At 53.2% G+C, this 11,057-nt stretch overlaps 1 protein-coding gene across 1 annotated transcript; it reads left to right on the top strand.

Moving 5' to 3' along the window:
* Positions 1-4,080: 4,080 nt before the first annotated feature.
* PSMC3 (proteasome 26S subunit, ATPase 3) lies at positions 4,081-9,809 on the top strand. The gene is made up of 12 exons (XM_055424073.2): positions 4,081-4,299; positions 4,549-4,632; positions 5,263-5,388; positions 5,828-5,932; positions 6,034-6,096; positions 6,328-6,465; positions 6,879-7,022; positions 7,142-7,290; positions 8,167-8,263; positions 8,473-8,618; positions 9,382-9,463; positions 9,654-9,809. The coding sequence occupies exons 1-12, from the start codon at positions 4,273-4,275 to the stop codon at positions 9,762-9,764; spliced, it is 1,272 nt and encodes a 423-aa protein (XP_055280048.1). The 5' UTR covers positions 4,081-4,272; the 3' UTR covers positions 9,765-9,809.
* The last annotated feature ends 1,248 nt before the right edge of the window (positions 9,810-11,057 follow it).

The following is an 11,057-nucleotide window of genomic DNA, read 5'->3' as shown; positions in this document are numbered from 1 at the left end:
GAGCCCAAAAAAACAAAGTCTGACACTGTTTCCACTGTTTTTCCATCTATTTCCCATGAAGTGATGGGACCAGATGCCATGATCTTTGTTTTCTGAATGTTGAGCTTCAAGCCAACCTTTTCACTCTCCTCTTTCACTTTCATCAAGAGGCTTTTGAGTTCCTCTTCACTTTCTGCCATAAGGGTAGTGTCATCTGCATATCTGAGGTTATTGATATTTCTCCCAGCAATCTTGATTCCAGCTTGTGCTTCTTCCAGCCCAGCGTTCCTCATGATGTACTCTGCATATAAGTTAAATAAGCAAGGTGACAATATACAACCTTGACGTACACCTTTTCCTATTTGGAACCAGTCTGTTGTTCCATGTCCAGTTCTAACAGTTGCTTCCTGACCTGCATACAGGTTTCTCAAGAGGCAGGTCAGGTGGTCTGGGATTCCCATCTCTTTCAGAATGTTCCACAGTTTATTGTGATCGACACAGTCAAAGGCTTTGGCATAGTCAATAAAGCAGAAATAGATGTTTTTCTGAAACTCTCTTGCTTTCTCCATGATCCAGCGGATGTTGGCAATTTGATCTCTGGTGCCTCTGCCTTTTCTAAAACCTGCTTGAACATCTGGGAGTTCACGGTTTACATACTGCTGAAGCCTGGCTTGGAGAATTTTGAGCATGACTTTACTAGCGTGTGAGATGAGTGCAATTGTGCGGTAGTTTGAGCATTCTTTGGCATTGCCTTTCTTTGGGATTGGAATGAAGACTGACCTCTTCCAGTCCTGTGGCCACTGCTGAGTTTTCCAAATCTGCTGCCATATTGAGTGCAGCACTTTCACAGCATCATCTTTCAAGACTTGAAATAGCTCAACTGGAATTCCATCACCTCCACTAGCTTTGTTCGTAGTGATGCTTTCTAAGGCCCACTTGACTTCACATTCCAAGATGTCTGGCTCTAGGTCAGTGATCACGTTATCGTGACTATCTTGGTCGTGAAGATCTTTTTTGTACAGTTCTTCTGTGTATTCCTGCCACCTCTTCTTAATATCTTCTGCTTCTGTTAGGTCCATACCATTTCTGTCCTTTATCGAGCCCATCTTTGCATGAAATGTTCCCTTGGAATCTCTAATTTTCTTGAAGAGCTCTCTTGTTTTTCCTATTCTGTTGTTTTCCTCTATTTGTTTGCATTGATCACTGAGGAAGGAATTCTTTAGGCATGACAATATACTATGCTATAATGTATTGGAGTTCCATTATTAGAATGTCCATACTCTTAGCAGACACAAGTTGAAATATTAAAGGTGAAGTATCATGATGTCTGCAATGTACTTTGAAATGGTTCAGAAAAAACACACAGACAGAAAAAGAAAATGCAAATCAATTAGTGAATCTAGGCGAAAGATACATAGGTATTCGTTGTGTTTTCTTTTAATTTTTAAATATATTTTGCAGTTTTCAAAATAACAGATTTTAAGAAGTATTTTAGTAGGGGTCCCCATAGGAACAGATCCAATAGGAGACATACATGTATGTAAAGAGATTTATTATAAGGAAATCGGCTCATACAATTACACAGGTGGGAAACCTCCATGGTGGGTAGGGTAAATTGGCAAACTGGAAACCCAGGAATGTTGCTGGTTTAGTTTCAGTCTGAATCAGAAGGTCTGAGATCCCATGGAGCTGCTGGTATACATTTTAGTCTGAAAGCCAACAGGCACAAGACCCTGTTCAGTTCAGTCCAGTTGCTCAGTTGTGTCCGACTCTTTGCGACCCCATGGACTGCGGCATGCCAGGTCTCCCTGTCCATCACCAACTCCCAGAGTTTACTCAAACTCATGTCCATTGAGTAGGTGATGCCATCCAACCATCTCACCCTTCTCCTCCTACCTTCAATCTTTCCCAGCATCAGAGTCTTTTCCAGTGAGTCAGTTCTTCGAATCAGGTGGCCAAAGTATTGGAGCTTCAACTTCAGCATCAGTCTTTCCAACGAATATTCAGAACTGATTTCCTTTAGGATGGACTGGGTGGATCTCCTTGCAGTCCAAGGGACTCTCAAGAGTCTCTTCCAACACCACAGTTCAAAAGCATCAATTCTTCAGCACTCAGCTTTCTTTATAGTCCAACTCTCACATCCGTACGTGACCACTGGAAAAACCATAGCTTTGACTAGACGGACCTTTGTTGGCAAAGTAGTGTCTCTGCTTTTTAATAAGCTGTCTAGGCTGGATCATCAAAAAAGCAAGAGAGTTCCACAAAAACATCTATTTCTGCTTTATTGACTATGCCAAGCCTTTGACTGTGTGGATCACAATAAACTGTGGAAAATTCTGAAAGAGATGGGAATATCAGATCATCTGACCTGCCTCTTGAGAAACCTATATACAGGTCAGGAAGCAACAGTTAGAACTGGACATGGAACGACAGACTGGTTCCAAATAGGAAAAGGAGTACGTCAAGGCTGTATATTGTCACCCTGCTTATTTAACTTATATGCAGTGTACATCATGAGAAACACTGGGTTGGAAGAAGCACAAGCTGGAATCAAGATTGCTGGGAGAAATATCAATAACCTCAGATATGCAGATGACACCACTGTTATGGCAGAAAGTGAAGAGGAACTAAAAAGTCTCTTGATGAAAGTGAAAGAGGAGAGTGAAAAAGTTGGCTTAAAGCTCAATATTCAGAAAACGAAGATCATGGCATCTGGTCCCATCACTTCATGGGAAATAGATGGGGAAACAGTGGAAACAGTGTCAGACTTTATTTTGGGGGACTCCAAAATCACTGCAGATGGTGACTGCAGCCATGAAATTAAAAGACGCTTACTCCTTGGAAGGAAAGTTATGACCAACCTAGATAGCATATTAAAAAGCAGAGATATTACTTTGCCAACAAAGGTCCGTCTAGTCAAGCCTATGGTTTTTCCAGCGGTAATGTATGGATGTGAGAGTTGGACTATGAAGAAAGCAGAGTGCTGAAGAACTGATGTTTTTGAACTGTGGTGTTGGAGAAGACTCTTGAGAGTCCCTTGGACTGCAAGGAGATCCAAGCAGTCCATCCTAAAGGAGAGACGTCCTGGGTGTTCATTGAAAGGACTGATGCTGAGGCTGAAACTCCAATGCTTTGGCCACCTCATGCGATGAGTTGACTCATTGGAAAAGACTCTGATGCTGGGAGGGATTGGGGGCAGGAGGAGAAGGGGACGACAGAGAATGAGAAGGCTGGATGGCATCACCGACTTGATGGACATGAGTTTGAGTGAACTCCGGGATTTGGTGATGGACAGGGAGGCCTGGCGTGCTGTGATTCACGGGGTCGGAAGGAGTCATCCACGACTGAGCGACTGAAGTGAACTGAATTGAGGTTGGTCATAACTTTTCTTCCAAGGAGCAAGGGTAAGAACTGATATTTCAGTGTAAGTCCCAAGCCTGAATCCATATTCTTGGGCTTCCCTTGTGGCTCCTTCAGTAAAGAATCTGCCTGAAGGGTGGGTAGACCTGGGTTCGATCCCTGGGTTGGAAAGATCCCCTGGAGGAGGAAATGGCAAGTCACTCCAGTATTCTTGCCTGGAGAATCCCCATGGACGGAGGAGCCTGGCAGGCTGCAGTCCACAGGGTCATAAAGAGTCGGACACGACTGAGCAACTAAGCACTGCACCCAAGCCTGGAAGAAACCCAGCTCAAGGCAGTCAGGAAGAAGGAGTTCCCTCTGTCTCTGGGGGTGTTCAGGCTTCTGGAGCTATTCAGGCCTTCAGTTGATTGGATGAGACCCCCTTATTTGGGGGAATCGCCTAATTCCTAACTAGGCCGATTCTGCAGTTGAAAGACCGCCCCCCCGCCACCCTGCCTTCCAAAGCGTCCTGCGACCCGCCTGACATGAACTACATTTCCCAAGGGCCCTGGGGACACTGGGCCGTCTGTCCCTCCCCTTGCTAGTTCTCCCCCGGGCCCCGCCCCTCGGGCGTGCCAGCCAATGGGGCCTCCTCCTCTGGCGGCGGCACAAACAGGACGAGGGCGGGAACCTTTCAGCAGCCGCGGGGGCGGGGCCTGTGGCCGGCGCGTCATCTTTTGAATCCGAGCAGCAGATTCGCCGCCGCAACGCGGCCCAGGTAGTTTCTTTTCAAGAGTCAGGACTTATTGACGGAGTCTCACTAGTCAAGAGCAGACGTAAAGCGAGGCGATATTACCCTCCCATCGCGGCTGCCGCCCGGTTTACTCCTCAGGCTGCTCCTCCGGACGGAATCTGCTGCCGAAAGTCGAGCGTCCCGTGACTCGGCAGGAGAAGATGGCGACCGTGTGGGACGAAGCGGAGGTGCGCGCTCGGGAAGCCGGCGGTGCTGGAGCCCGGGCCTCGGGGAGAGCCCGCTGGCGGGAGGGGCGGCGGTGGCTGCGGCGGTCAAGGTCGGCCCGGCCCCGGGGCTGCGGCCGCTTGGGATGCGCTCCGAGTCCATTCTGGGTTCTTTCGGCGGATAGTGGGTTAATTGAGGCAAAGGGTTGGCTAAGTCACAGTGCTGAGTTAACTGCCTTGAATTTAAGGGGGGAAAAATTATCTTTTTCACAGCAAGATGGAATTGGGGAGGAAGTTCTCAAGATGTCCACAGAAGAGATCATCCAGCGCACACGGCTGCTGGACAGTGAGATCAAGGTGGGCAGTGAAGCCCCTGTCCCTGCCCCCGTCCCCACACGCAGGGCGGGCCCTGCTGCCCTCACGCCGTCCCCGGCCTCCCTCGGAGAGGTGTGGGGACCGCGGTTTCCTCCTCAGACCAGAAAAAGAGAAAAGAAAGCTAAGTGTTGAAAGGAGGGGGAGAGGGCCAGGGTGGTGGGAGATCAGGCCTGAGAGAAGGAATGGTCTGACTGCCGTTCCCAGCCTGGTCTTTTAAGTATTCCTCTTGACAGTCTGTCTTTTAAGAAACCCCCATTTTACAGATGAGCAAACTGAGGCTAAAAGTGGTGGTTTTTTGTTTTGTTTTTTTACTGTGGTGAGGTATGGAGCCTGTAATGAAAGGCAGAACCTGCATCCCGTGTTTGCTCAACTCAAAGTCTGGCTCTTTTCCCTTTACTACAAGTGCTTCCCATGGAGGTTTCCCGACGGGCCTCCTGTTTCGACCTTTGCTGGTTGTGGACACAGTCAGGCTGAGCATTCAGAGAGCCCTCGAGCTGAGTGAAGGGGTGCAGGAGGGTTCCTCCAGCCGCCTGGATAAGGTGCTCCAATTAAATGGCCCTCAGATAAGCTGAGGTAAGGCGGAATATTTCCTTCCATTCACTCTCATCCCAGATCATGAAGAGCGAAGTGTTGCGAGTTACCCATGAACTCCAGGCCATGAAGGACAAGATCAAAGAGAACAGCGAGAAAATCAAAGTGAACAAGACCCTGCCATACCTGGTCTCCAACGTCATCGAGGTGTGTGTGTATGTGGAGGGGAACAGGGGTCAGTGGGGCTTGGAGACAGCGTGCCATTGGGAAAAGGGTGTGTGGGCCTTTTGAGGCCTAAATGGCATGTAGGATCTAAACCTCTTAGGTTCTCCTTCCCAGTGTAAGTTTTTAGGGGACTATACAGGCCTGAAAAGGCATCGGAAGCTTCATGTTTCTTTTTCTACTGGGTATTTTTCCTCGGGGGGTGGATGAGCTCTGTGCCGAGAAGCAGCACCTGAGCAGAGACCACACTAATCTTCCGATTAATTAACCGCACCTTTGCTGGGCTCAGGGCTAGGCTGAGGAGTGAGGTAGGGATGGTGAGCCCTGGGAGTGCTGAGTTTGTCTAGGCCCCAGAAGTGCTGGCCTCTGCAGAGTTCAGGGGAGCTGAGCAAGGCCTCTTGATCTGAGCTTCTTCCTTTCCCAGCTTCTAGATGTTGATCCCAACGACCAAGAGGAAGATGGTGCAAACATTGATCTAGACTCCCAAAGGAAGGGCAAGTGTGCAGTGATCAAAACCTCTACACGGCAGGTGAGGCTGGCGCGACCAGAGGATGAGAGGGGGATGTGGGACAGGACTCGGGAGCCTACCTGAGGGCAGTGACTGAGGCTGCACCTGGAATCCTTCTGCAGACCTACTTCCTGCCTGTGATTGGCTTGGTGGATGCCGAAAAGCTGAAGCCCGGAGACTTGGTGGTGAGTGGTGTCCCTGAGCCCAGGCGGGCCTTTTCCAGCGAGGTTTCTCCCACTGCTGAGCTGAGTCCCTGCCCCCGGCCCAGGTCACTGTGGGTCCTGAACATTTGCAGAGCTGCCTGCCCTTTGATTCTTGTGTTGCCCGGTCCTTTCACTCTATGGACACCTGTTCCCCAGTCACTCAGGTAGGCCTTGAGCTGGGACAGAGCTGAGGTTTTCATGCTGTGTCCCCAGGGTGTGAACAAAGACTCCTATCTGATCCTGGAGACCCTGCCCACAGAGTACGACTCACGGGTGAAGGCCATGGAGGTGGACGAGAGGCCCACGGAGCAGTACAGTGACATCGGGGGCCTGGATAAGCAGATTCAGGAGGTGAGGGAAGCCCGGCGCCTCACTAGCCTTTTGTATTTCTTTGCTTCAGTGACCACGACTTTTCATCCCGTGCCTCTTATCCTCGCAACACTCTAGGGAGGCAGGGAAGAGGCCATGGAGCAATTTAGAAGACTGAGCTCTGGAGGGTCTGAATGACTTACTCAGGATCTTAGATGTTTAGGGCCAGAGCCAGGTCCGGAGCTCAGGCTCCTGTTCTTAGCCTGTCCTTCTGCCCCATCCTGCTGTTCTGGGAGTCCACCACCAGCCTTGGTGGGAGTGAGCCTTCTGTGTCCTCTGGATGTGGGGCAAGGAGACGGCAGTGTCCATGAGTTGAGTAGGAGGGCTACAAATAGGGTTAGGCTGTGGGAGCCCGCAGGGCTTCACTGTTCTCACCCAGGTCTTCTTCCTGGCAGCTAGTGGAGGCCATTGTCCTGCCAATGAACCACAAGGAGAAGTTTGAGAACTTAGGGATCCAGCCCCCAAAGGGGGTGCTGATGTACGGGCCTCCAGGTACGGGGAAGACCCTGCTGGCCCGGGCCTGTGCTGCACAGACCAAGGTGAGTGCCTTGGGAAGGATTGGGGGAGACGGGCGGGAGCTGAAACTCGCCCGGGTGGGCTTGACTCGAAGGGGCCTCTCGTTGGCACCTGTGGCCTGATTCTGTCGCCCCCATCCCAGGCCACCTTCCTGAAGCTGGCCGGCCCCCAGCTGGTGCAGATGTTCATTGGGGATGGTGCCAAGCTAGTCCGGGATGCCTTTGCGCTGGCCAAGGAGAAAGCGCCGTCCATCATCTTCATTGATGAGCTGGACGCCATTGGCACCAAGCGGTAAGGGGTGCGGGGTCCCACCAGATTGTTGGTTCTGGATTCCCGCTCTCCTACCCTGCTCCCTGCTTGCCCTGGGATGCTGGTGGCGCTCTTCGTGTGCTTGTACTTCTTAATTATCTTCTGACTACTCTCCCTGCTTCGTTTCTTTTCCCCCACCATACTTTCTCATCACAGCTGCCAGCAGGTTCCTCTCAAAGCTTCACTCACCGGCTCCCACAGCCCTTCACACAGACAGAGCCTGCTTTCCCTTTCTGGGCCTCCCCACTGCTCTGTGGCATAAATGGTGGGCTTGCCACGGCCTGCGAGGCCCCTGTGTTGGTGCCCCAGCCCCCCACCAGCCTCACCCTGTCCCTGCCCTCCCCTCCCCACCCCCCCACCCCCTGGCTTCCTCCCGGTGGCCCCTGTTTGCAGGCCCACTTGTTGGCAGAGATTTGCCACCTGCTTTTTCTCTCTGGAATGTGCTTTTCCTCTTTCCCTGAATTCCTCTGGCTGGTTGCCCAGTGATGTGTTTTCAGCCTTCAGATCTCAGGCTGAGGGACATTTCCTCGGGGACAGCTGCCTGGGCCCCCTGTTCCATGCCAAGTCTGGGCCAGATCTCTGTATTTCTTCTGAGTTTTAGCTCAGTTTGTGATGGCACCTTCATTAGGGGCGCAGGCCAGGCAGTGGGTTTTGCTCACAGTTCTGTCCTCAGTTCGCCACCTGAGCCCAGGAGCTCTCATCTCTGACACCATTTCCGTGCTGGTCCCTGGGCTGGGGGTCCCCAGGCTGAGCGAGACTCCTCTTTGCCCCGGGATGGGTTGGGTTGGGCTTTGGTGGTGGAGCAGGGGAGGGCGCGCCCCGCGCTGCGACCTCACCAGTGTCTCCTTCGGGGCCCAGCTTTGACAGTGAGAAGGCCGGGGACCGGGAGGTGCAGAGGACCATGCTGGAGCTGCTGAACCAGCTGGACGGCTTCCAGCCCAACACCCAAGTGAAGGTGAGCGTTGTCTTCACTTCCCGGGGAGGACGGGGCTCTCAGAGGCCAGGGGGCCTTCTGTTGTCTTACTGCGCGGCTTGAGGTAGAATTAGAGGCGGCCTTGAATATCCGGTGCCGTCTCACCTGACCCGGGCTGCCTCCCTGCCTGTCGTGGCTGTGCCTGTCTCCGAAGCTCCCTCCTCCTTCAAGCAGCTGCGTCTCCTCCTCAGGTCATCGCGGCCACCAACAGGGTGGACATCCTGGATCCCGCCCTGCTCCGCTCAGGCCGCCTGGACCGCAAGATCGAGTTCCCCATGCCCAACGAGGAGGCCCGGGCTAGAATCATGCAGATCCACTCCCGGAAGATGAACGTCAGGTGGGTAAAGTCACAGGCGAGGCGCTGAGACCTGCAGCGGTGGCAGAGCCGACCCAGAGTCCTCTTCATACTGAACTTCCTTGGGCTTCCCCTCTCCCTCCACCTCCCGTTCACACAGCGCTGTCCCCGCGGCAGCCTCTATTTCTCCCGGGTGCAGGACCTGACACACAACTCTACTGGGGCCCGGGATCCTTAGAGTTCACCTGCACACACACCCCATCCCCCAGGGTTGGACGGCGTGCCTGCCGGGGCTGGTGCCTGGCCCAGGGGAACCCTGCCAGGGGCCAGGCAGACCTGGGTTCAGATCTTTATGATCATCCGCAGGTGGCATAAGCCTTGATTTTCTTCCTGGGAGTTGGGGGTGAGGGCTCCAACCTCACGGGGTTGTGATAATGTCAAGTGCAGTACTTGGCGCAGGAGGTGAGTCAGTGCAGTGCTGTGCTGGTGCAGGGCCCGCGCCGCCTGAGAGACAGGCAGATGGCTGTCTTGTCTCCACGACCTCCTGCTCCCCCCGGGCTGTGTCCTGGGGTCCAGGTGCATCTTGAAGGCTGGAGACACTAGAAATGACTTGGTCTAACCTACTCTGACCTCCCTCCATCCTGCCTCTCCCCGCCCTGAGCGGCGGAGGGACGAGGCCCGGTGGGGCAGGGACTCGCCTGTGATCCGGGTGAGTCGACCTCGCTGCCTGAGGGAGCGTATGGGGACAGCTGCTCCTCCAGCCCCCTCCCCGTAAGTCACCGAGTCTCCCCCCACCTCCCCGCAGTCCTGACGTGAACTACGAGGAGCTGGCCCGCTGCACGGATGACTTCAATGGGGCCCAATGCAAGGCAGTGTGTGTGGAGGCGGTGAGTGGGGGCCGGAGGGCGGGCGCTGCTGGAGGCGGCCGAGGGAGGGGCTGAGAAGGTGGAGGCCTCCGGGAGCCTATCTGTCTGTCTGGGGGGCTGGGGTGTGGGGAGGGACCCGAGAGCCTGTCTGTCCGTCCTGGGGGCTGGGATGTGGTGAGGGACCCTACAGCCCCTGTCTGTCTGGGCGCAGGGCATGATCGCGCTGCGCAGAGGCGCCACGGAGCTCACCCACGAGGATTACATGGAGGGCATCCTGGAGGTTCAGGCCAAGAAGAAGGCCAACCTGCAGTACTACGCCTAGGGGGCCTCCTGCTGCTGAACACTCTTAATAAAAGGGTGGCTTCCAGTTCCTGCTCTCTTTCTGTCTTGTCTTCCCTGGGCCTTGGGTAGGGTTGGGGTTATGCTGGAGGCCCTTCCTTAGGTGCTGCTGTTGGAAACCTGAGCGAGCCAAGGGCCTCAGACCAGTTGTCAGGGCGGGGCCCCCTGGCAGGGATGGGTGTGCGCCCCAGCTGTTCCCTGGGGTCTTCTGGCCTCCAGACCCTTCTGCCTGCACATTCCCCACCCCACCTCTGTCTGAGCTTCTGAAAATGCTTGTTAATCTGCAGCTCGCCTGAGGGGCCTACACAGAAGCCAAACTAGTGTTTCCCTTCCTTTTGAATTTTGGCGCTCTGGCCCTCGACCTTGCATCTTGGTAAAGCCAGGCTCTGGGCCTTGGCTCCCTGGTTCCTGGCTGCCAAGCCTTCTGTTTCTTCCCACGTCCCGGTTCACTGTTGGCCCATTTCCTCCAGCTGAAAAATTATTAGCAAGCAAGATCCGCTGAGAGCCCTTCTAGGGCTAACCCTGATGACGCTGTGTCCTCTCCCATCCTCTCCCACCCCTGGTCCTGCCCCCAGCCATGTCCCTGTGACACCCCCCGTCCTGTGAGAGCCCTTTACCATCTTGCTGGTCATCTGCCTGCCACCCTTTCAGCTCTGCCGCCCGAAAATTGACCAGGTGGTTCACTGCTGGCTGAGGGCTTGGCCTGGGCCATGTGCTTTGCGGGTCTTGTGCATAATTGTATCTAGTTAATCTCAGCCACCACTTCAGTATACTTGCCTTGAGAACCCCAGGAACAGTATGAAAAGGCAAAATGATAGGCTACTGAATGAGGAATTCCCCAGGTCGGTAGGTGCCCAGTATGCTACTGGAGCTCAGTGGAGAAGTAACTCCAGAAAGAATGAAGGGACGGAGCCAAAGCAAAACCAATACCCAGTTGTGGGTGTGACCGGTGATAGAAGCAAGGTCCGGTGCTGTAAAGAGCAATATTGCATAGGAACCTGGAATGTTAGGTCCATGAATCAAGGCAAATTGGACGTGGTCAAACAGGAGATGGCAAGAGTGAACATAGACATTCTAGGAATCAGTGAACTAAAATGGACTGGAATGGGTGAATTTAACTCATATGACCATTATATCTACTACTGTGGGCAGGAATCCCTTAGAAGAAATGGAGTAGCCATCATGTTCAACAAAAGAGTCTGAAATGCAGTACTTAGATGCAGTCTTAAAAACAACAGAATGATTTCTGTTCATTTCCAAGGCAAACCATTCAGTA

This window comes from Moschus berezovskii, chromosome 14 (assembly GCF_049115385.1).
Source record: "Moschus berezovskii isolate FMDL1 chromosome 14, NW_MosBer_1.0, whole genome shotgun sequence".
NCBI classification, from domain to species: Eukaryota; Metazoa; Chordata; class Mammalia; order Artiodactyla; family Moschidae; genus Moschus; species Moschus berezovskii.
The sequence above is the reverse complement of the archived record's forward strand: the minus strand, read 5'-3'. Positions and strand labels throughout refer to the sequence as shown.